The sequence below is a fragment of the Rousettus aegyptiacus genome, unplaced genomic scaffold (genome assembly GCF_014176215.1).
Source record: "Rousettus aegyptiacus isolate mRouAeg1 unplaced genomic scaffold, mRouAeg1.p scaffold_m13_p_2, whole genome shotgun sequence".
In the NCBI taxonomy this organism is placed as follows: Eukaryota; Metazoa; Chordata; class Mammalia; order Chiroptera; family Pteropodidae; genus Rousettus; species Rousettus aegyptiacus.
Genome location: NW_023416295.1, coordinates 49,382,639 through 49,408,679, shown reverse-complemented (window position 1 = coordinate 49,408,679; position 26,041 = coordinate 49,382,639). Strand labels below are relative to the sequence as shown.

The 26,041-nt window shown below is 36.7% G+C and overlaps 1 protein-coding gene across 2 annotated transcripts in view; it reads right to left on the bottom strand.

Moving 5' to 3' along the window:
- LRP2 (LDL receptor related protein 2) overlaps positions 1 to 26,041 on the bottom strand; it is a 182,468-nt gene that overhangs the window by 104,391 nt on the left and 52,036 nt on the right. For both annotated transcript variants that reach the window (XM_036236602.1, XM_036236603.1), the window contains 12 exons: positions 23,875 to 23,985; positions 23,436 to 23,549; positions 22,165 to 22,281; positions 20,940 to 21,092; positions 19,481 to 19,600; positions 14,178 to 14,306; positions 12,142 to 12,311; positions 10,956 to 11,179; positions 9,410 to 9,616; positions 7,218 to 7,420; positions 5,236 to 5,376; positions 3,491 to 3,694 (listed from right to left, as the gene is read on the bottom strand). In XM_036236602.1, the coding sequence (XP_036092495.1) occupies positions 3,491 to 3,694; positions 5,236 to 5,376; positions 7,218 to 7,420; positions 9,410 to 9,616; positions 10,956 to 11,179; positions 12,142 to 12,311; positions 14,178 to 14,306; positions 19,481 to 19,600; positions 20,940 to 21,092; positions 22,165 to 22,281; positions 23,436 to 23,549; positions 23,875 to 23,985 (1,893 nt within the window). The remainder of the gene's footprint in view (positions 1 to 3,490; positions 3,695 to 5,235; positions 5,377 to 7,217; positions 7,421 to 9,409; positions 9,617 to 10,955; positions 11,180 to 12,141; positions 12,312 to 14,177; positions 14,307 to 19,480; positions 19,601 to 20,939; positions 21,093 to 22,164; positions 22,282 to 23,435; positions 23,550 to 23,874; positions 23,986 to 26,041) is intronic.

Sequence of the window (26,041 nt, the reverse complement as noted above, 5' to 3'; positions counted from 1 at the left end):
AAGAGTTTCAAGTGACATAGTGACCAGATTGCAATGAGGTAAGGAATAAGTGAGAAATGTGGAACAAGAATGTGTAGACCAGTCTTTTAAAAAACTTGTCTATGAAATGAAAGAGAGAGAGGACTGAACTAGAGAGGCTCGTGGAGCAAAGAGTGGGTTGTTTTTTGGTTTTTTGTTTTTGGTTTTGGTTCGTTTGTTTTTAGGATGAGAGAGAGTTGATCCTATCTGATGGGGGAAAAGTCAGTAGAAAAAGAGAAGTTGGAGAAGAGAAGGGATAATTGATGGGGCTTGACTTGACTTCAATTTGATTTCTGACAACACTTAATCTTCTCCCTGGAAAAACAAGCAATGTAATTCCTCCCTCGCAAGAGCATAGAGAGTTTATCCACTGACTATAATATTTTAAAAGGTAACTTGCTCAGCATGTGGATTCGGAATTGACAAAAAGTATGATGAGAATTCAACTTTGACAAAGCAGAAGGAAGCCAACCTGTGGAGATGCCTGCAGGAATCTTAGCCTGCATTGGCTCAGAAACCCAATACTGCCTTTTGGTGAGAGCTAAGATTGACTGGAGTTTTCCAAGCTCAGTAGATCTAATTCTAGTGCCCAGAAAAGATGCATCCTGCTTCAAAATAGCAGATCAATCCACATATTTCTCTCCTCTTCCTTCCAAATGCTATTAAAATGACAGTAAAAGAATAACAGTTGAGAGATTTCTGTAGTTTGAAAGAGAAAGAGATGGGAGGAGTGGTAACTCACTAAGTGGGGAGTGAAAGCTGTAAACTAAGGGGCAGCAGGAGAGAACCACACACACACACACACATGCAGAAGCCTCAATTTATGTGCACTCAGAGACATCAGGCTCTGTGAAAAGCAGGGACAAGGAATTAAAGGACTTGCTTAAAAGTTGGTATCAGGAGGAATTAGACCTCCAGATCCCTCCCAGAGCCTAGAGGTCTGTGCCATTCCCCTCCACCTATCTAATCTAAGAGACCACAGGCCTTCTTCTCTGGAGGACCTAAAGCAGAGAGTCTACAGGCTCAGGACACAGTGCACAAAGGAGGGTCAGGATGGACACAGAACTGAGTACAGGGGGATTATGTGGATACTGAACTGACAGGTTCTCAGCTCCCTGATCTTTGTCCTGCTTGCTCCAGAACACACCCAGTCAGCTACCCACCTCCTCTAACTCTCCACCCTAAGAAAGAGAATGGAGACATCTATTAAGGAGAAACTACCTCCAGAAAAAAAAAAAAATTGACTAATGTTGACATTTGGGAGCTCCCCAACCAAAAGGCTGCCTTATCACTGTAAGTTTACCAGCTGGTGAAGCCCATCCATACATACAGACATTCTGGTAAGTTTTTTATAACCTTGCCCAAACAAGGGTCATGAGAATCTGAAGAAAGCCTCTATCATGAAAAAGCAAGTTGAAAACAAATCGAAAGGAAAAGGAACCTAAAGAAAATGAAAACAGAGGAAGATTCATTTTTTAGTGTAATTAATATTTTCAGAGAAATAAGATATTGAATTTATGAAATGAGAACAAGTTTTATGAAAAAAGGAATAATCCAAGAACATAAAGGAGCTCTTCAAACAGAAATTATAAATTCAATTAAAAAATTCAAAAGAAAAGCTGAAAACTAAAATGCAAAAAAAGTTTATAGAAAGAACAAAATCATAGAAATGAAAACTAAGAAAGATAAAAAAATAGAAGCTTAATCTAATATTTTACTATTAAGAATTATAGAAAGAAAGATTAGAAAAAAACAGAGGCAAGAAAATTTTCCATAATAAGACATAAATCTCAAGGTTAAAGGAATAACAAAAAGATTCTAAAAGCTTCCAGAAAGAAATGAAAACAAAATAACAATAACAAGCCAAAAAAGTCAAATACATTGAAATGGTACTCTACATGACATAGGACTCTCAACACTAGTTACTAGAAGACGGTGGAACAATGTCTTCAAGTTTCCAAAGTAAAGAAATAAATCTGGAAAGAGAAATAAATGACCTGCCAGAAACAGGAGATTCTGCATAGGAAAGGGGCAAAGAGAAATCGGAAGACAAGAGCTGTGCATCAGATTCAGAGTAAAAATGAGTCCCCATGGTACGGAGGATAGAAGTCTCCAAAGAGAGAAAAAAAATTATAGATCATTTGCATTCGATGGACAGATGGATGGATAGATGGATGGATCAGGATCAGACGGATGGATGATGGACAGATGGACGAACAAACAGACAGAGACATTTGATAGATCTGTTGGAGCATTTGGGAAACTGTATGATAGTTATATAGAGAATTAAGAAAATGAAAATGGAGCAATTGATAACTCCAAAAAAATGTTTTTAATGTTTAAGAAATATCATCATTGGCTTAGTAGTGAACAATATTAACACTGATATCATATTAATAATGTAAACAGCTATTATAAATTTAATCAAAAATTATAATCTAGCTTTTTAAGGAGACTTGGGGGAGTGAAGTTGGAGAAGAGGTATGTAGAGAGCTAAATCCTCTATAACAAGAAAATAAATGTTTAAAATGACAAATGAGAAACAGTAGTACATGCAAAGCATTAGAAACATGGGGGCAAATAATAGAAGTGCTAAATGAATGGTAAGCAAGTACCTCTGAAGAACAAGTCTAGGCTGGAGGAAGAGTGAAACAGGATAATGCAGTTTTTCATTGATAGCAGTTATAATAATAGCTAATATTTACTGAATATTTACTATTTTCCACACATTAGTCTAAATGTTTTACATGTATTAGCCTAAAATTCTCTCAACAACCTTATAAGCTATGTAGTACCTGTATTATTATTCCTATTTTACAGATTTAGGAAACCAATATATAAAGAACTTAAATAATTTCCCAAGAATATCAAGTAAGAAACACGAGAAGCCAGGATTCAAAACTCAACAGTCTAGCTTCTGAGCTGACCCTTTCAGTTTTTAGGTTATATGGGCTACCAATTTTTTTTAAACTGCAGAGTTGTAAAATCCAAGTACTGGATCATGCCACGACCCAATAAAGTACCCAATGGTAAAGTGTGACTGAATGTAATTTGTCTTTTGATGATGATTATGAAGATTTTTAACACAACTCCAATCAATAAAAAACTTTCATTGAATCTATAGTTATATATAATGCATATCTTTTAAAAAAATTATTATTATTCCAATTTACTCATTAACACCTTTCACACACTTGACACTCTTATGAAGTGTCAGCTCCTTCTATTTTATTCTTCATTGTTAAAATGCACCTTCATTTATAACTTATTCTGAAAATAAAGGAAAAGTATTTATTTTAACTTAATTTGTAAGAAAAGCAATAAACTTATTTTCCTGATCTAAAAGTATTTAGTATGCTTAGTAAAGAACCCTGCTTAAGAAGTGAATGTTTAGAAGTTTTACCAAACAAATTAGTAGCATTATTATTGAAAAAGACAAAACATACAAAAAAATTTTTAAGCCATTTCTCACCTGTGCCATCGATCTTTTGTTTATAAATCATGTCTATTGATGTATCTGAAAAAAAAATAGTGTTCTCCTGGGCATCAAAGTCGATTCCAACAAAGAAGGAAGGATTTCCCGTCACTGGAACCACAACATCTTCCTGAGTGGAGATGGTGAATGGGATCCCACGAACAGCCACTTCGGATGAAAAGATCAGGAACTGCTTAACAGCTACAAGAAGGACACCATACAGTCAGCCACAGCATGGTTCTTACACTCTCTAAATTCCAGAGGAATTACTTATACATTCACAAAATACATCTTACAATCCTACCATGTAATTCTGAACAACAACAACAACAACAACAACAACAAAAAACATAAAAAATAAATCTGTGGAAAACATATTTGGAAATAATAGAAGGAAGAGAGGGAAAAAGATAAACTGCTATGAAGGTAATATGAGTATTTCAATATTACATCTTCCTGAGAAATTTATCCTTATGATGCATTCATATAAAAGATGGTGCCTATATGCTTAATTTTTAAAGCAGTATTAACTGAATTCCATCAAAATTCTTGAGTAGAATTAACTTTCGTATAACTTTTGTATAGAGAGCTATACCAAGAATCCTACTGTAGTTTTTAAGGTTTTAAGGCCAGTAAACGAGAAGAATTAGCAGCAACCAGGTAATTATTTGGAAAGAAATAAAGGAGGAAAAGAAGGGAAGGGAAGGGAAAAATAGAATAAATGAAAAATAAATGATGTTTAAAGTCAAAGGAAAAAAATAAGTAAGTCAGGAAATCAGAAAGAGATGAAAGATGTATACCTAGGAGGAAGATATAAAAATTGCAAAAGGAGCTTAAAATCAAAATTATTAGATAATATAATGTCAATATAATAGTTAGAAACACATGACTTTTGAAATGAGGGTGATTTTATCTAAATCTGAGATTACCTACAAATCTAACAAATTTGTATGAATTAGAATAAGAGAACTTGCATGTTAAGCCAGGAGCAGCACCATCTGGGGAGCAAGAATTTGTTAAAAGCATAAAAAGGAGAGTTGTCAATGTGAAAATAAAAGAAACAAATATTGTAGGAGTGCATTTCATCATTAGCTGAAGCTGAGGCAATGGTCCCATTATGCTTAGATGTGTACGTGACCAAAGAGAAAGAAAGGAAGTCTTTAAGGTAAGATGAAACCCAGAGTATAGAGGCAGATAAAAAGTGAAAATCTGAATTGAAAAGAGAAGAATTAGATGAGGAAATGAGCTGCCTCAACACTTTTGAGTTTACTTTGGAATATAGCAATAAAGCTAGATGGGATCGAAATGTGATTACTTAACTCAAAGTGGCATCAGAGACTGTCTAGGAGATGTCAATGAAAGTGATGGGAAGTGCTTCCTATTAGAGTTAAGGCTAACATCCAAAGTGGAAAAGGTATACAGAACAAAAAATAACTCAAAATAAATCTTATGGAATTTCAAAAGCATAGTTAAAAAAAGGAGACAAAGATATCAGGAAGGAGACAAAAGGGAAAGGGAGCCCCAGAAACCCCTAGATGTGGAATTAAAAAAATGTCTCAAGGGACATAAATTTAGTTCTTCGAACCAGCTCTATATAAATGGAGTGATGCCTACTGAGGAAGACATCCTGTAGGCTACAGAAATATTCGCAGTGAAAAAGTATGACAGGGAGCTGGTTCAGTTCAAGAGCAGTACATACTCCCGTGCTGCCTGCCAGAAAGAATCCAGAACCGATTTCTTACCAACACAGTGGTGACCATCCACATCCAAGTTAAAGCCAAACGTGCACTTGCAGCGGTAACCCAAACCACCATTATCTGTTCGGTGGCTGAGGACACAGATCTGTTCGCAACCTCCATTGTTATCTCCACATGGATTGCTAGCTGGAGGAAAAAATGCACAGGATTTAATCTCAATTAGAAATGTATCATTATGCCAGACATGGAAAGCCACTTTGAGCCCTATCTGTGAAATAGAATAATGGGTTTAAAATTTGGAGACATCACTATAGGTTGCTACATCCACGTCTGGATGCAATGGCCCTCCCAATTTATCACTGCTCTCCCATCTACTCTCAAACTGGTGGTGGCAAAAAGACACGATTCCTGCAACTGGATAATTTGGGGTGTACTTTCTCCCAAATAATTGTGTCTGCTAACCTCTATGAATCGAAAATTACTGCCCTTCCCCCCCCCAAAATTTAGTGTTATTTTATCATAAGATATAATAAATAACTATAACTCACTGAATCCTTCCTCTGAAAGTAAGCCAAATTACAGTCAATGACCCTAAGAGGTAAGTAGGAGTATTCCAATTTTAAAGAAGAGAAGTCTTTTTTAAAAGATGAAATTTACCCAAGATTATGCAGTGGCTAAACAGCTACTCAAGATTCAAAACCCTACATGTTTGTAACACATACCAGTTTATACTTCCTAAAATCACCCTCAAACACAGCTATTTGAGAAAGTTCACTGAACACAACATTGCCACAGCTAAAAATTCATGTGTGTCTTCTTGGCTTTTGACTTATTCTTTAAAATAGTCTCTTTATTATCTCAGGTGGATTGATTTGGAGTTAACAACAGCTAGACATCATTCTGAGGCAAATATATAATCTGGATGGTAAAATCGGGTAATATTTTTGGTCATGGGCAGATGTAAATAGTTCATCAACTGATTATTCCAAATAGAGATTTCTAAAATGTTTTCAGATACGGTATATATTTTCAGATAAAGTATATGTTTTCCCAGGATGACAACATTAAAAGATATTCATGTGAATGTTTTAGTTCTAGTGGTTGTTTTCCTTAAAAAAAAAAAAAAAAAAGTCAATCTAATTATACTCTTTCTCCATTAGCCAGGTGTGTTCAAAATGTGATTATCTGACTCAAAGTAGCAAAAGTGGCAGTCCTGAAGAGGTCAGAGACCCAACACTTAACATAGAATTTTGGAGTGAAATCTGTCATTCTCTGAATTACTCTTCACTGATAACAAGCTTTCTACCAACAGAGGCTAGTTTTTCATATTTCTTTTCTTTGATGCACAAACAAATACAGAAAAGAGCCGTATATAGTCCAGACAGCCATGTCAATTTTTAAATTTTGAAACACAAACAAAATTTACCTTACTATAAAAGAAGACTAAGACTGAATAAAAATATTTCCTATTTTTGATAAATGACCAGCCAGAGAGTCACCAAACCCAGTTGGCCTATGATGTACCTAATGCAAATCTAAGGTGTCTTACAAAATCAACAGAAAAAACAAAAAAATACGTCTCTGAGAGTACCTAAAATGAGCACTTAGGCATGTCATTCTCTTCTTCTTCTGGTCCTCAAATTCCTCCAACTGTAATTTTAGAGGATTGATTTACAAGATTTCTCCAATAGAATGTAGATAGGTACTTTGATTTGTTTTATTTGCTGCTATATGCCCAGTATCTAGACAGGATCTGGTGTGTCGCAGGTGACAATAACGATCTGTTAACTTAGTCTATAAGTTCCCTGTAGTCTTGGCATCTTAACTCTGAAATATGTCAATTTCTCCAGAATGTCTATGATCTGCAGAGCCAATTCCAGAGACTTTAACTCCCTAGATAATTCTTCATATACTTGGGAATGCCACCAAAATCTCAGGAGATCCCTCATCACTAACTTCCACAGTTTTGAGAAAATCTTTCTATCAAGGCCAGAAACAAATATGCTTTCTGTTTTTCTGGGGCTTACCATGGGGCTGCCTGAGGGAATGGTAAACAGTCACTCCAAAGGGCCTTAGGGAAGACTGGTAGTACACCTGTGGGTCAGTCTCCGTGAACTTGTTTGCCTTCATTACAGCCATCTTTGTCCAATCAGTAAAGAACACAGTATCTTCAAACAAGCTTATTCCAAAGGGATGAGGAATGCGTGAGCCTCCATGAAGCACTGTCTTCCTATTACAAAAGATATATATCGTACGGTTTTTATTTATTTCATTTTATTTTGATTAAAGGTGGAATTAGATCAAGTAAATGCATAAGAAGTTAAATAGTGTCTTGTTACAAATATAGAATATTCAGATAAAATACATTTTAAGACACAGGTCTATTTCCATCTACATTTGATAGAATTTTCATGAGTCTCTTGGAAAAGATCCGTGAAACTTAAATTCCAGTCCCAGTCTTAGCTAGTTCTAGATTTTGAGAAATTATTATTTTCTCACCTGCTCTTCATTCTTTTAGTGTTGTCCCACATGTAAAATGGCTAATATGTAACACATTATTTTGAAATCCACATGTAGAAGAGTGTAACAAAGAACTGGAAGTCTGGTAGAGGATGCCTTAAACAATGACTTCACACTGGACCACTGACCCTATCTCAGCAATTAGTGGGCAGGACAGTGAGTGGTAGAGTTCAACTCACAGCAAACAAAAAGACCTGTTCCTGATGTCACCCTAGGGAGAGCAAAAGCGGTGCTACCACTTTTACGGCTCTGCTTAATGAAACCATCCACTAGTCATACTTGCAGTGGAGGCATAGTATGCCCAGAGCTACTTAAATGTGGAGAAAACAGGAGTGAAGAAATCAACAGTGCCTGCCATGACATCGACAGAAATGATAATTCATTGAGGCCATATTAAAAGTGAGGTGGGCAATGGCCCGTGAAGAAAAGACTTTTTTTTCTTTTGGAGTAAAAGAAAGACATCAAAGAATAATCTTAGCAGCCCCTGAAAACTAAAAAGCACAAACAATAGAGCTCTAAGAAAAGACTTGAAGATACTAATACTGGAAAAACACTATAGGAGAAAAGAAAAAAAACAAAGAAACCTAAGGTTAGTGCACATTTTAAGACATTCCATAATGACATGGTACATTAAGATTGGAGAATGGTTTTCTTTTTTAGTTAGCAAATTCCAGAACCCTGAATGCCACCTGCTGGCAAAGCAAAAGGCAATGACTTTATGATTTCAGCTGTACTCATGAGCTTTAATATCATTTTGACATTTCTTCACAGCCAAAAAACCATTCAAATCTTTCTGAAACTCTGTAATTTTAATCTTTTATGTTTTAGTTTAACCTTAGTATAAAAATACTTGTACTATATTTAACAAAGTAGAAACTGTTCTAAAAATATAAAATCCAGTGGCAAACTGTGATATCATCTTTACAAAAGAAATAAAAGAGAAAACAAAACTACAATATTACTGTCATTGAGAAAACAATAAAACCGAGTTGTTTGGAAAAGTTTAACTTGGCCAGTTTATTTTCTAAATGCACAGAACAATTTTTTATGGTAAAAATTTGAAGACCATTTTTTAACCAATTTTTGAAAATATCAAAGAAGATGATCTAAAATAGTTAACAACTAATTTATGGTTAGCTCTAATCAGACTAAGAATATGAAAAAAAATGCCATATTCTATATTCAAATATTCTAAGTATATAAGGTAAAAATAGAAGTCAGAACTTCTCTTTGAAATTTGAAATATATAAAGGGCGGAGTAAAATCCAATTAATTTCTACCAGAAAATGTTAAATAAAAAATAAAACATATTTATTAAGAGAAAGTTAGAAAGCCAAAAGATAAAGTGAACTTTAGAAACAAACCATAACAGACCCAGAGTATAATGTGCGTAGGTATAAACACACTCAGGAGTTACTGAAAATGAGGTGCTTTATCTGGGAGCGGAAGAGGCTTGGGAGGAGAAATCAAAGAACGAAAGTTCTAGATAATATTTAATGACCGTTGTTATGGAACACAAGAAAAGTTAATAAAACGGAGCAGGTCACTTCATGCAAAGTCAACACAGAGGTCATTCAAGCTCTGATTTCAACCAAAAAAAGGAGCAAGAATATTTTAATTCTGGCCCTTTGATATCCCTCTTCATTAATTTTATGTACTTTCCCCTCAAACTCATCAGGTTATAAAAATTATTTTTTACCTTTGAATTCCATCATAAGTTACAGTCTCAATGTAATCAAACCGGGAGTCAACCCAGTAAACACGCTTTAATACTAAATCCAGAGTTATCCCAGCGGGCCATCCCAGCTTCGTTTTCACCAAGTCTTTACGGTTGGTGCCATCCATGAAAGCCCTTTCCACGGTAGGTCCTCCAGAAAGACTCTCCAAATCTGAGAAAAATAAATAACTACCAAGAGAAAAAAAGATGAAAGAGTCAGTTATTTTACAAGTTTACCTGAAAAATATTTTATCAGATTGTCTTAGGATCGATGGAAATTTCTTCCAGCTGACTGGAGAATAATGGGGGTATAAAACAATAAGGAAATTAAGAAACATTCAAAATAAGAGACTATGAAGGCCAATCAGGAGAGGCAACAATTCCAAACAGCAACTATTAAAATGCTTTAACTTGGCAGCCTAAAAATTCATTATTTCACTCTGTTATTCTCCCCTGTCTTCTGGCTCTTTCACTTCCCTTTTTTACACCCTGGAAAACTTACAGATACATTTTAAAATGAGTTATCAATCCATTCCATTCTTAATTATCCATTAGAAGGCATAGACCCCAACACACGGGCCGCCGACCGGTACCGAACGTGGACTGTTAGGAACAGAGCAGCACAGCAAGAGGTGAGTGGCAGGCAAGGGGAGCGAAGCTTCATCTGTATTTGCAGCCGCTCCCCCACACTAGCGCCTGGGCCTCAGCTCCAACTCAGCTCATCGGGCAGTAGATTCTCATAGAGTACCAGTCCCTGGTACAAAAAAGGTTGGGGACCACTGACCTAGGGAACATAGCCATCATTTTCAAGGAAGGACAACTGATATGAAGTAGAAATAAATAATCACCTTTGACCAACACATAAGTAGCCTAAAGTTCATACAAGGGTCCTTAGATTTTCAGCTACGAAAATCTAAGAGCAAGCTAAGTTCTGTTAACTATTCTCAAAGGTGCAGATCAGGGAAATTTGAATTTACACCTGGAGAAAAGTAAGCATTATCAGTTTTGCTGAGTTGATTCATACTAAACAACTTGTGATGCATTATTAGCATTAACAGCTCAATCCCAATATGTAACCAGAAAGCACTAAAAGGATAGTTCCAATCTTATTTCCCCAATTTAAAAAACTTTACAGCTAGTTTATGCTAGAGTGATCATTTTAATAATAGTGAAACACAGCAATGTTTCGTTATAGCAAGAGTATTAGATTGAGTCAGAACACAGAATCCAATCTCTCAGCCAGGCAAATATAGTAAACACCAAGAATAAACATTCTTACCCAAAAAAATATTACATATTTGTAGCATACTAGTAAGTATGTTTGGATTACATATCCTCAAATGAAATTATATTTAGCCAATTCTTTTAAAGCTTCTAGGAACAGAAACATAAAGTAAACATGGGTTCTAGAGCACAGAGCTAAAAGAGATCAGAATTAACCTTTAATTAGTCCAATGGATGTTTTATGTACAGGGAAAGAGCTACAACTCCAAAAATACTGGAATCAGTATGTTTTCACATCACTTACCCAACAGTTGGGTCCAGGGCAATGCCTCTAGGATGCCCTAAGTTTTCAGTTATAAGGATAACCCGGTGGCTTCCATCCAAATTGACCATATCTATGCGGTTAACCTTGGTCTCCACCACATAAAGTTTATTATTAACCCAGTCCACAGCTAGATTCTCCGGATCATCAATAGAAACATTGAGAACTTCTTGGGTATCTAAACCATTAATGCCAACTGAGTAAACCTAAAAGAAAAACCCAAATTATTATACTTCTTAAGGATAACTAATTGGACACTGTTTTCTTATTCTTTAGATTCAGTGTATCTAATGTACACATGAGTCATCTAGACTAAGAAATAAATTGCACTGAAGACTTGCTATTTTATATCATGAATTACTGAGGTGGAAAAAAGTTTCTTGAAAAGTATGTGTGAGGCAAACATATCAAAAGTTTAATTTAAAAATGTGGATGTTTGGGGTGGAGAAGGTGGAGGTGGTTTGTTTTGATTTTTAGCTATAATCGAATATAGAAATTGTTAATAATCCAAATTCTCAATTCTTAAAAATTTTATGCAAGGCACCACTTAATTGATTTAGAATTTTATTAATGGTACAAGAAAATAAAAGAGGAAGAAATAAAATCCCATAACTCTTTAGGAGGGTCTAAAATTTATTTTTAAAAATCTCCACTGCAACATTCAAAATTGATGTTAAATCCACCACACATTCCAAATAAGACAATGTAATAAAAATTTGGCTGCTAGACAAAATACTGTCAATATTTGTTATCCAATCCTCAATTATGGTTCCATTTAGAAGATGTAGGTAAAATCTGATTTTTATCATCCGAGAAAGCAGAGTATGTTTTACATTTTAAGTGATCAAGTTTCAAAAATGACGACCAAATATCAATCCAGTTTTGAAAGAATGTCTACTATTTCTTTTAATTACGCTTTTGGACTCCATTTCGAATAAAATTAAAAGTTGCTCAAGGCTAATCCATATAATAGACTGCTTTGTTTAATGGGTCCCATGTAATAGTATAGCATGGAAAGGTGCTGATTAACATAAAATATCTCAAGGGCCTTTTCTGTTAGAAAACAAAGAAACTTTCCCCTCTACTCCCCCCAAAGTGAAAAGCTATCAACACTTTGTGCTTGGGGTTCTATCGGCTCCCAAGTTACGCTCCTGAAATTTCTATTTACCTTATCTTTCACGGTGTCAGTCCAAAAGACTCTTTGTAGGTGATAGTGAAAATCCACACCCACAGCCACTCCACGATTTTGGGACTCTACCAAGACCTCAAAGGATCTTCCATGAATATCACCAATTAGCAAATCCTGACCATGGGAGAAGATAACGGAGGCCTCGCCAGCTAAATGTGAAGAGGTAAGGCATTATCACTCCTTCAAATGAACAAAGACGATGAAATAACTTACAAGTGATATGCTTTCGGCTTTTTCAAATACTTTCTTCTATGTTTCCTTATTTGATTTTAAAATAAACTTCTGGAACAGATTTATAGGTGTCATTCTACCCATTTTACAGAATAGCAAATTGAGGCACAAAGATTCTATTTTCAAGAATCCTTGATGAAATGGGCACTTTACCCCAGGTGCAACTTTAGATGATATAAAACACAGAACTCATTTTAAGGATTACTGGGAAATCACTCTGTGAAAAACATAGCAATCCAAAGCCACTATACCTATATACTCGCAAGCATGCTAAACAATAAGGTTATCCGTTACAGTCCTTTTTGAAATAGCAAAGGATAAAAAATGATACAAAAGTCCATCCATAAAGAATGAGTTAAATAAATTATGTACATGCAAAGAATGGAATATTATACCGCTATAAAATAAAGAATGAGGAAGAGTCTCTGTGTAGATATGGAAAGCTCATGAAAATATATCACATAACATCAGCGAGATGTAGAACTCTGTGTGTAGCTTATTACTATAGATATATATAACGATATTTGTATATTTTTTATGCATTTAACAGTCTCAAGAATTGAAATAAACAGTGATTATCCATGGGAGAGGGGAAGTGAAAACAGGGCAGAGGGGGACAGATGGAGGAAACATTTTACCATTTAATTACTTCTTATAATTTAAACTTTTTAAATATATGGATGGCTATGTTACCTCTTCAAAATAAGTTTAATTGTTAAAAATCAACTGTTCCTAGAAGTTAATAAACAGCAACACAGGTATATCTACACAAAAACAACTAGAAAATAGGTCATTCATCAAGTATGTGAGCAGCTAAGTTTCAGAAGGCCACAAAAGGTGCTTCAAAATCAAGTGTGAAAAAACAATTGGAAAAAAAGAGTAAAGCTGAGATCTTCTTACCCAGAAATCCATGATGATTGCCAGATGGGAGGGGAGTTGGGGGGCTGGGTGAAAAGGGGGAAGGGATTAAGAAGTACAAATTGGTAGTTACAAAATAGTCATAGGGATGTGAAGTACAGCATAGGGAATATAGTCAATAATACTATAATAACTATGGATAGTGTCAGGTGGGTACCAGACTAATGGGGGGAGGGGTGGAACCACTTCATAAATTATGTAGATGTATAATCACTATGCTGTACACCTGAAACTAATATAAAAAAATATTGAATGTCAACTCTAATTGAAAAATAAAAATTTTAGAAAAGAAAGAAATCCATGGTGACGAAAATACTTTAGGGGGCCCATCTTTTTAAACAGATTTTCCCCATACCTTTTCTCTACTCCAATACTCTTAGATTGATTCCAAGAAAACACCAAGAATAAGGGATTCTCATAAATTGTAATCCAAATTTAGCAAGTACATTTTGCACCACCCCTAAGTTTTTCATAAACAATGACAAAATTATTTCTATAGATGTTTGTCACCTACAATTGTGGTAGGTAAATTAATTAAAAGTTAAATGCTCAAGTAGGTCAAATAGACATAAAATTTAATCCATGATTAAATTTGATAAATGACATAAGAGCCCAAGCCCAAAGTGGACAGGCAACCAATAAAAACTATTAATAATGGTCATCATCAATCCATAGACTGGTCCCTAATAATCGAAGTGTGAAATTAATGTTGACCAATTTTTCCAGCAGCAGAAGCCACTCCTGACTTGTGATAAATGACCAAGCATCTGTGAAAATGCTGGCATTTCTTTTGTCATCTGCTATGGAAGGATGACATTAGTCAGAAGTTTACTGTTCAGAGATACAAGCATCCTTAATTTACTCACAGGAAGTATTAGCTTTGCAATGCCGCTCATGCTCCAAGATATACCCTTCTGCACAGTGGCACTGGTGATGGCCAATTCGGTCTTCACACATCTGGTCACAAATTCCCCATATCTGGCAATCATCAAAATCTGCCACACAGGAAATAAACATTTACGATCATGTTTACCAGTATTTCCTGATCACCCTCTGAAAAATATCTTGGACAAGCTGTATAGGAATTTGGTGATGACCTGGTCTAAATAAACACCTTCTGGAGGTAGCACTGATTCTAGGTATACAATAAAAAGTAGGAATTCAGAACTAGCCTCTACATACTAGGGAAACCCCAAGAGCATTTAAATAAGTTTTTAAAAATCTACATGAAGGATAGCTTTCAGAAGATGAATGATGCCTGGATTCATATCCCTGGGCTGTTGTGTTTCATTTATTAATGTTTGTTTAAAAAATACCTAAATTTTAATGTAAATTCTTTCCTTAAAAACTGTGCTTTTCCAATATGGTATCCACTAGCCCTCTGTGGCTTCTTATATTTGTATTTAGATTAACTAAAATAAAATATAATTAATAATTCAATTTCTCAATCACACCTGCCACATTTCAAGTGCTCAACAGCCACATACGATTAGTGGTTACCATACTGGAAAGAGCAGAGGCAGAACATTTCAATCACTGCAGAAAGCGCTATTGGACAGCGCTACTTCAGAATAAAGTAAGATCTCCATTATAGCCAGTCCCTCAATAAGATACAAATCTGTGATTGCAATAAAATATTTGGAAAGGTATTTACCCAGCTGCCTTTCTTCTGATGTCAAAAAAAAAAGTCATAATCAAAATTAAAATTATTTTTAAGACATTAAAAATATCTCCCCTACTGCTTATTCATTAACTTATTGATTCATTTAGTTAGCATTTATTGATGGTCCGTTACATGACAGAGCTCTGTTCAATGCTATAGTAGTCCCAGTCCTACTACATAAAAAGTGATTTAATATAATTCACCTATAAACAATACAACATGGGGTTGGGGAAGAGAGAAAAACACAAACATAGAGTCTCTCAAAAAGACTGTAAAGCTTAAAGGGTACAGAAATTGTCCTATTCCTGGTAGATTGGTGCCAAATATTTCATTTGACCCTCCAAGTTCACATCCATTCTTCACGCTCCTTCACCCTGCTCGCTTCCATAAGAGAATGACCTATATAGCCCGAATCAACAGGATTTCCATGCCCTCAGGATTCAGAAAATTCTGAAACCACTGTACCATCGGGTCTAGAATCCTCCAGATTTCTCGTATCTGATTACATTTGCAGCAAATGTCAGAGTTGTGAATTGTGTTCTACCACACCTTCTAGATGGCTCACCGTCTCGAAACTCCTTAACCAGGAATCCCAAGAAATTCCTAGAAATAAGCTAATGGTTCTAGTTTTCCCAAGTATAACAACATGTCCCAACATATCTTTCTTTCTAAGGACTGTGAGTAACCAAAGAAAAAATTAACCCATTTTGGACATAACAAGATAAAAGGACATATGGGTATAAATAAAAAGCCCTCAGTAATCTGCTTCTTCTGAGCCCTAGCCTCAGCCCTGACAAAATGACACCTGGGGCTTCGCCTCAGTAGGAATGAAAGTACAGAACATTCGCCCTCAAACTCTGAGAATGTCATGACCTCATTTTGAATGCAAGACCAGTGAGACTATGCTTAAGGTCTGGAGTCACCAGGGAGCATGAGCTGTGATGGCAAAGAGAAGAAAACCAAAGATGGAGAAGTCAAACCTACAAATATATGGGTGTAAATAAATGCCCTTCCTATCACCTGGGCTACAAGTACTTTAAAGGTTCCAATGAGTATATGAAATCACAGTCATTCTTAATGACTGAATAAGGGTATATCCTCAATTTGGGGAGAAAAAAAAAAGGAAAGCTAATTAATATCCATAGTCAATTAAACTGAAGACAAGAAAAATGAAAGTAGGAATGAGAATTTTCATTAGCACAGGAAAGTAGTGGAAACTATATGAAACATTGCTTTATAACACCCACCTCCCACTCTATTACTTTTTTTTCTTTTTATTCTTTGCTCCCTCCTACAAATGAATACTGCTTTGAAAATCATTTAAAAACCCTTTTAGCTTAGATATCCTCCTTGGATATCCTCTGATCCATCTGGCTGTGTGAAATCCCACCATGCTGAATGACCTTCCTGCCCTAATTCTGCACCACGATGTCATTCCATCAACAAACAGCCTGTCCTGTCAATCAGAAACAATAACCCTGGTAAACTGCTTCAGCGTGCTGCCAGCGGCAGATGAATGGCAGAAAGACGCAAGATTTCATGTCATGATTATTCAATTTTATTCTTAATTACCACTGAGGCATTCTCTGGGGAGCCATGTCTAATATGGTAAATGTCGTATAGGTTTCTAACACCCGAAGCCTCTGTAATGAGTCAGCCATGCAGAGGATTGCAGCCAGAGTATTTCTTGAATTGAAATGCGTCGAAGAGAGAACTAAAAGAGTTCCCTTAAAAAAGTCAGCTGAAACAAGTGTAACTGGTTTAAAAATGTCAGGTTTTGAAACTAATGAGTTCTCTTTACAAAGCGAGCAAAATATAGTCTACTTCGAAATAAATGTTAACCCAGCTTCAAAACTCAAGAGCAAAGGATACATTCTGGAAGGACAGGAAAGGTCACGAGAAAGGTCTCTGCAGGTGGTAGGGGCCTCACATTCCCAAAGGCGCTCAACTGTAGAGTTCTGAGCTGATCTCTAAATGAGGTTATCTGTACTAAAGTCCCAGGCACATACTGAAGGAACTGAAAGATGTTCGTCACCGAACTTGAAACTAGTGCCCAGTATCAGACCACACGACTTACAGTGTGCTATGAACTGAATGTTTTCTATAAATCCTGACATTAGCTTGTACATAATATTGCACTTTTCTATATTACATTCATTAATAGGTTCAATGTAAAAATCTTGTTATGACAGGTTTTCATTTCTTACTGGTGCCAAAAAATTTGAAGCGGCCAAACCTATGGCATATGAAGAGCCCTAGACACTTGGAAATATAACCCAAAGCTCATCACAGCCTTAGACACTGGGAAAGATGTTGGAAAATGTGCTATCCAGACTCCAGGGTTAAAAAAAAAAAAAAAAAAAAGACTGAGAACAGGTTGTAGGAATCATAAGACAAAACTAGGGATTCTGAAAAAGTAAATTACTTTTACTAAGAAGACATAAGGCCTATCAACTTCCAACTGCAAGGCAATCCAGCCCCAACTCCTCTTTGGGAGTTGAGAGAGGAAAAATAGAGAAAAGCTAATACAGAAACTGAGAATGTGGCTTCTGGTATTTCTATTGGAATTTCTTTTCTACTAAAAGAAAAGGGAAATGCCTGGAGAACTATAAGATTGAAAATTGGATTGGCAGCTTGGTGGCAGTAAAGGGGGATGGAGGAGCCTGACATTTGCCAAAGACAAAGAGCAGCTTCACACCCACAGAGGAGCACCACACGGAGAAAAAAGGGGTGTTGCCCTCACAGCGAAGCGAGGCAGCGCAGGCAGAAGTTCCGAAGTCAGAAAGCCACCAAACGAAGGACATTTGCGTCAAAAGTATTCTTAAATTTCATAAATGCATCTCCAGTGTAATGATAATAAAAAGAAAAAAATGTGTTGCAATATAATTTAATGCCAGTTGCAGATCATAATGTTTCATTTATAAAATGTTTGGAAATGATTAGAAGAAATTTGGGGCTTTCTTAAAGAATCTGTCTGAGTCTTCAGGATCTCTAGGGCTGACTTGCATAAAGCACTTAATCAGAAAATGTCTTGTTGAATACAGTTACTTGAAAGGAGTAATAAGATCATGAGCAAACTCGGAGGCATAGTCTCTGATGTTAGAAACCTAAAATTATCCACATTAAATCAAGGCCAGCCTCAATTGGATTTCTTTACCGGATATAAAAATCCCATTTTTCTTGGCGTGTGACAGGTAAATAAGCTGAGGAATAGACTTTCTCAAGAGTTTGAAGTTTAATTTGTAAACCAGAGTTGACTTCTGGCATTAAAACTTTTTCTGGCTATGAGTAGTCATTAAGATCTACCATAACTGTGAAAGTATAATTAAGTTGGAAGCCTTGAGCTACTTGAGACTACAGACTGAATAACTTCATAAAGTTTATCCAAATTCAGTCTTTTTGGCCTAATTGTATTAATATTTTAGATACTACTTCAGAAGAAACACTTTTATAAAAGTATTTCTTATTATGCCCTGAAGAATCTCAAATTCCTAAGGCATATCTAAAGAATACAAATATCCTGGGAAAATTCTGAATCATCTACCTTTTGGAGATCCATAGATGAAACACCAAACTTAATTTTAATGAACCATCTCAGTTGCTTTCCAGATGCCTTTTCCCAGCACCAGTAAAAACAGTTTTTTTAAACTTCTGTGGTTACTTTATACTACTGTATTTGTTGTTCACGTGTCGACAAGAAGGAAAAAGATATCAGAGCATTAAAAATTCATTGTTCGAATCCTTAAAAACTGCAAATCAATGATACTTGGCCATACCTAATTCTCCCATCATAGACCCGATCCTAATCACAATGGGATACAAAGTTCGCTTGCATCACATTCAAAAATTTCCCAGTGGGAGAAATCATTCTTATAATTCTGAAAGGAGAGATGTAGGAAATTTGGTGCACAGGTACTTAGTTCAATGCCAGCTACCAGCTGGAAGCAACATAACAGAGTTTGTTCTCGAATATTAGCTTCAAGTAGAGGTAAAAATCAAGGGGACTAGTGTGGTCAGCAGAACAGTGATCTGGTGATCTGCTGTGTACCACTCTTTATTTGCTGGATCTAGGGGAGGTTTGAGCAAACTGGATATAGAGGATAGGGGAGCAGGGTAGGGTACTTGATGGGTTCAAGGCAGCAGTTATTTACCAACCACATGGAAGTGTTTCAGTATTTAACAACCAGTATGGCCATACCAACCCTGATTACAAATACATAGAAAACACCGAAAGACTCTCTCCATCATCGGGCTGTAGACAGGTAACCACGTCCTAGTCAACTCACTAATAACAGAACCACTGTTTTGCCTTGTGCACCTCACAAAAACTTTTCAGTTAAAACTTCATATTGTCCAGGTTTTCTGTGAGGAGTGTTTTGCTCTTTGTTATGCAGACCATCATCACTCCTATCCACAAGTACAAACTCCTTTTTGTCAAAGATCATAGACACCATCAGTGTGGCATGCAATGTGATGCAAGAGCAGCCACGCTCACCTGTCACTTACCGACACATTTACGGGTGTTATTTTGGTTGACGATGTAACCTGGAGGACAGTAACATGCCCCTCCAAATGGTGCCATGTGGCATTGATATTCACAGGCCAAGAAAGGACACAAAGTCACATCTAAAGAGAGAAAAACACTTTGTTAAATGAATGGCAATCTCTGGACCGGAATGATTTATCTATGAAGTAAGAGCTGCTTTTTTCAAAAGTAAAGGCTAAGTAAGCACGCAGTCAAGGCACAGAAAACCTGTCACCACTGAAGCCTCACTGCAATATTATTATGCAAAAGCTCAATTCATATTTTTTAAAAGTCTTTTTTAAAGTTATAACGATGTGCAAGTATAAGTCAGGATAAGAGCTGTTTATGGAAAAATTGGGTCATACATAGTAGACAAGTCCGAGAATTTCCAAGTGACCAGATTGAAAATAATACCAAAAACATTAACTACGGCTGGCTTCAAGTGGTGGGATTTCAGGTGACTATGTTTATTTCTCTGTTAATTTTATTTTCTATTTCGTATTTTATTTTGTACTATTTATTTTTATTTTATACTATAACTATACCTCTCTTGTTAATTTTTAAGATTTTCTTAAAAGGCCCCTAAATGAAATGGAGGGGGAAAAAGAATGCCATACAAGTCTCTGCATATTTAAATATTACAAGTATTTTCAAGGAAAAGAAAAAAGAAAAAAAGAAAACAAGACCTGAGGGTTACAGGTACGTGGTCTCTTCTGGGCAAGTACTAGATAACTTAGAGAGTGTGCGATTGATAAAATCAAGGTCGTAAATGATTACTCTCTTAGAGGACAGTCAGCTGTCCACAGAGTTGATGGCTTTGATGCAGGGGGTGGTATTCTACACCCACAGAAAAAAAGAAAAAGGAAAAGCTAACTCAAAGTATATAACCCGGGAACCAGAAACTTCTTCTCTGAGTATAACCAGACAAAACGTTTTCCATACTGTAAGCAAGAAAATAAAATCTCTAGAACACCTTTAGAGTTGTCAAAATTGAGATTAAGATAATTCTGCCTGGGTGGAAGGAAAAAAGCCACAAATATGTGAAGCTTCACCATCAAAAGGTGGAGTCTATTTCTTCAATCCATCAAATCTGTGCTTGGCCAAGTGACTTGCTTTTTGGCCAATAAGACATTTAGCAAACATGACATAGCAAAGGCTTAAAAGAGCTTGTGCACTAGGGTTTGCCCTTTCTACCACCATGTAAATGAGCCTGGACTAGCCTGAGCTTTTGTAGTAACACCAGACAAGGGAGTGAGCTGGTCTAGGTAAGAACTACCTGGCCAACCCATAGAAATGTGAAAAATAATAACTGTTTGTCGCTCTAACCGATTAAGTCTTAGGATAGTTTGTTATGCAAGCACCAACAGATACTCTCTGTATTTGGGAATCTGTTCTAAAAAAACATCTATCTGAAAGCTACCCAGATACATTCACACTCACCACAAGGTCGTCGGGCAGTGACATTGGCTTCATCTTCTCCCGATGGACAATCTAAAGTTCCATCACAAACTTTTGTAATTGGGATGCATTTTCCAGACTTTGGACAAACCCATTCCCCTGGGTAACATTTATGAGAACGATGAGGACTGCTTTCTGTGGCAGGGAAAAAAAGAAAGTTAAAGGCCACATGAGAAGTGGAGCCAGCACTTTTTCAATCCATGATTAAGAAAGGATCTAGATCAGGTAGACAAAAGAGGTCTACAAATGACCTATACTTTAAAATAAACTAGTAGTTTCTAACTCTACCAGTAGACTTTTATTGAGATTCTAAGGAGTGGCAAAATGAAATTACTTAAGTTCCACTCTTTCTGGGGGAGGTGGCCTCCAGTCAGGTTCTAAGAGTAAGATGCAGTTGTGGGCCTGAATTATCAACAAACTAGATGAATAACCCTGAGAAGATTCAGATTATAGAAGTAGGGCTATCAAGGTAACAGCAAGTTTCCCGAGTTTTTATTTGATTCGTGTTCTTGTTTTTTTAGTTGTTTGGTTTGCTTTGTTTCTTTAGTGAAATGTCAACATAGTAAGAAAAACTATAACCCAAATGTAGGAAGACTACTTCTTGGAACACCAAAGTGTGAAACCAGTAGATGTTTCCAGAACAAGCATGACTCTTATAATTAAATCTCGGGCTGGAACAGTACAGGTAACTTGCTTTATGGTGTGGGTATAAGTAACTTCTAAACTGTTGGAGGTACTGCAGAGTGAAGCGGGTGAAGATTATTGGCAATTTCCTTCTCACAGACTCTTTAAACACTTCCCTGAATAAAATCACCTGCTGCAAACACCAGTCCCTGGCTCTCATGTTCCCTCTGTGGCCTCTCTCCCACCACCAGATGTCAGTCACTCTTTATTTGTAAATCAGAATTTGAAAACAAAACAAAACTGTACTTCTAAGGCTCAAAGTCATTTTTAAAGGTTAGAAGTCCTACAACAGATCACTTTTTCCTCTATTTTCCTCCTTCCCCATCCTACTTCTTTTGTATAGATAATTCTCGTTAAAATAAGCAGTCTTAAAGGGAAACAGAGTGAGCTCTAGAAAGGTGATAAACTGTCCTACCTGTTTTGCCTTAATGATAGGTAGGGAATTGTAATTCATGTCATTTTTGAGTTCTGTTTTTTTAGGAAAATCAAATGCATTTCAATTAGAATTTCTTCCTCTCCTTACCACATTCATCTTCATCTCCATTATCTGTACAGTCATCATCTCCATCACAAACCCAATTTTGATTAATGCAGTGGCCATTGGGGCAAGTGAACTGGTTGCCTCTGCAGGTCTCATATTCTGGTGGAAAAAAAAAAATGCTGCACTCCAAAGACATAAATCATTTGGAAAAACTTGAAGTTCTCACCCCACTGCCTAAACTGAGCTCTTGAAAACTGTAGTCCCCTAAGTATCTTAACAAAAATGAAAAAAGGAGGAAGAGAAGAAAGGAAAAAGAAGGGGGGAAAAAAGGAGAAGAAAATAGCAGCTTTGGGTCCAGAAATTGAACTCAGGTACCAGTCTGTGTTTCTCAAGATTAAAATTAGACAGGATGCTTAGATTGACACAGGACAGAGAATGCAGACTCATGAAGATGCAACAGACAGGCCAATGCCCAACATTCTCCCACTTTACCACAAGCACTGTAATTGCTCTTTAGGACCAGATGACTCTGAGTCTCCCATTCCATTCTATTTAATACAGTTATTAATATAAGCCTAGGTGCTGGAAAATAAATCAGGAATGGCTCATAGAAAATTTGAGTGATATCGAAAATACCGAACAACCTCTAAGGCATGGGTACCAACCCATCAAAATGATGTGGAGAAAAATCATACATTCCAGTAAATAAATGACCCCAAAAAGCTGGAAATTTACTGGAATTAGTAAAACACTCTGACAGAGACTTAAAACTATATATTCCAATACAATGAGTCCAGAGGTGGCAACAATAAGAGAGAGATAGTTTGCATTGCAGGAAACAGCATGGAAAGAAAGGAAGGAATAAAGGCCACCTGCACCACACTGAAACTTTTCTGACCCTCCAATTTTAATGTGGTAAGAATTTTAAAGCAAAGAGGAGAGTTAGGCCCATTGCTATCAGAGACCTTCCTCTCCCTTTCACGCTCTTCTCTCACTCTACTATCAAGGTCATCAGACCCATTCCCTAGGTATGAGTAATTTGAGAGTCCAGTCATACAATACACCCTGTACCCTGTATCCTCAGGAAAGAATGCAAACTGTCCATCAGCAACCTTTCAACTCTACACAGATCCTTGGAAGATAAAGGATCCCAGGTCCAGTGACACTGCTGAGGCTCATGCCATGGGCCCTACATGATCTTCTGGATCTATCTGCCATCAGACACAATGATCCTTTTGTTTGAAAAGAGTAATACATTGGTAGGGGGGTGGGGAAAACACTCCTAACAACCCAGCGTGAGGAAATCACCGTACTGCAAGAATGCTCATCACTGCCATCTTCACAGTCAGGGATACGGTCACAGACGTAGTTTCGAGTAAGACACTCCCCACTGCCACACTGAAACTGGTTGTGGGAGCACAGCTCAGCTGGAACACAAGGTTAAGAAGGGAAAGAAAAGAGAGAATTTCAATTCCACTGTAGCCATTTAATCTCACAGAAAGATTCTGTGTCAAGTTTAAAAAGAGATTCTTGTACAATACCATGCTGGTAAATGTTTAACAACCAGCTCTCCAGGAACAAAAGGGCCCTGACTTGCAATACTTGCCAGTTTCCATGGTGTAAATACTCCCATGATGACTGACTTCAAGCCACCAACACGAATTCATTGAACGCGAACTTAAGAGATGTGCATAATTGGCCAATATAAACCAGCTTCAGCACACCATTGCACATCCCACACATATTACTTACTGCAGTTGTCTTCATCAGAGTTGTCTCTGCAATCAACTTTCCGATCACATCTCTGACTAGCATTATAGCAGGCTCCGTTGGCACAAGTCAGCTGCTCACATGCTGGGTATCCTAAAGGCATGGAAATAGCACACAAACCTTACATTCAGACATTCCTATAGCAAACACTTCTTGAGTGACATACTACCAATATATGCCAAGCACATATTAGTAAACAAAAGAGATACGGAGATTATAGTTGGATAGGGGAAAGAGACATTAATCGAATAAAGACACAAGTAACAAATTATTAACTTTGTTATGTGCTACTGTGGGAAGTACAGAATGTTGTGAGAGTGCATAGTAGGGGGTCTGGGAGCCCAGGGAAGTCTCCCCTGAAGAAGTGACTTATGGAGAGCTCAGAGCTGAAGAATGAAAATGAACCTAACATTTCAAAATAGAACCTTCTTGTACGTACTACAAATAACACCCCCAGGAAACCAATGTACCACTGCACATGCTTGGGAAATGAAGGGCCATTTCTTTCACTGAAGGGTCATCGAAGGAAAGCGGGCCTAGAAGTCAGGAGACCCGGGACCTGGGGTGCCACTCAGCGGCTATTTGCTCTGACTTGAAGCCGCTTATCCTCTGTGTCCCCACTTCCTTATTCATACATCTGGAGAATTTATTTCAAAAGGTAGAGGGACCTCAAAAGACAATGTCTAGTAAAGTACTTTGTAAGGGTAAGGTGTTCTACAAGCACAAATAATTGTTACCACATCACATATATATGGTCACCTCACTGTTATTAACCAGATGCTTAACCTTAGTTTTCTAGGTCTCAGTGGAAAAATCAGGATGTCCCTTGGAGGAATAACATGCAGTCATTCCCTCCCTTGTGTTTCCTTAGGCTTGCAATATGTATTTCTCATAATCCCTAACTATAGGTTTCATCTTGACAGTCATTTATCTTTTTCCCCCACGATATAATGAAACCCTCTGAGATCCAGGATCCTGTGTCATTCACTTGAAAATCTCCAACACTTAACACACAGACTGGGCCATCGCTTAATGTGCTCAAGAAATGTTCAATATTGCTACTGAGTTATCACAGGTAAACTTTTTAGTTAAAAAGCATTTAAAAATATTTTGAACTTCTGTTTTTTATGGTCTCTTAACATCCATGTTCTCACAATATGATATTTTTCTTGGTTTGTCTATTTTTTTTTTTACTACAGATTGTTTTCATAATGATTGTGACTGCCCTCAAATTTCTTTTTAACTAAGAAACAGGTATGTCTTGGTTAGTATCTCAAAGACCAGACAGCACAGTCCCACCTTGAGGCTCAATTTTGCATTTAAGAACCCAATGTGAGGTTTCACAGACATAGACAGATATTTCAGATAATTCCTTGGATAGTCCCAAAGTCTCCTGCAAGCAGAAGCAGTACACAAAATTCTGTGCCGAAAGTATATTAAACTTGTCCTGTGTTAACCTGCACTTTTAGAAAAGATGAACTCCCAAATGATCTTTTTCCATTTTTTGTATAATGAAGGAATAAGCCTAAATATTCTCATCTCAAGTTCAACACTAGTCTTAAAATATAAAACTGCTAAAGTTATATGTATTCAATCATATATTAAAATAGAAGACATTTTAAAAGAGTTGATTAAAATGTTTTTTTTTCTTAATTTTGTTTGTTTTTTTTTTCTTAATAGTCCAAGAATCAGCTGCTGCTCAGCGTTATTGCTGTCTTTTAATCACTGAGATGGTATGCACTGCAAATGTGCCTTCAAAGGGTCACACAACTCTGTTTATTAATTCTCTTTAAGAGATGCAAGAGGCCAGTTGAGCCAGGCAAGCAATTCCCTTCCTCCTGCGTGCCGGATAATTCCTAGAGTCAGTATGTTATCTAACCTTTTAAGAGCAGCAGCAAGCAGGAGACGAATCTTAGAAAACCCAGTTCTTTGCAATAGATAAGATATCTGTCAGGAGGAAAATTTATTTGGGGTTAGACTGTGACTACCTCATTTAAGGCAATTGTTGCAGATTTGAAGGATCTGAGACAAATATGCTGGGTAGATCTCTTGTTCTTCCCGTCTTGCTTTTTTGGGAGCCAGAGCCATTAAACTGAAAGGGGAAGAACTAAAACGGTATCCACTGACAGGATGAAAAGTTTACTGACAT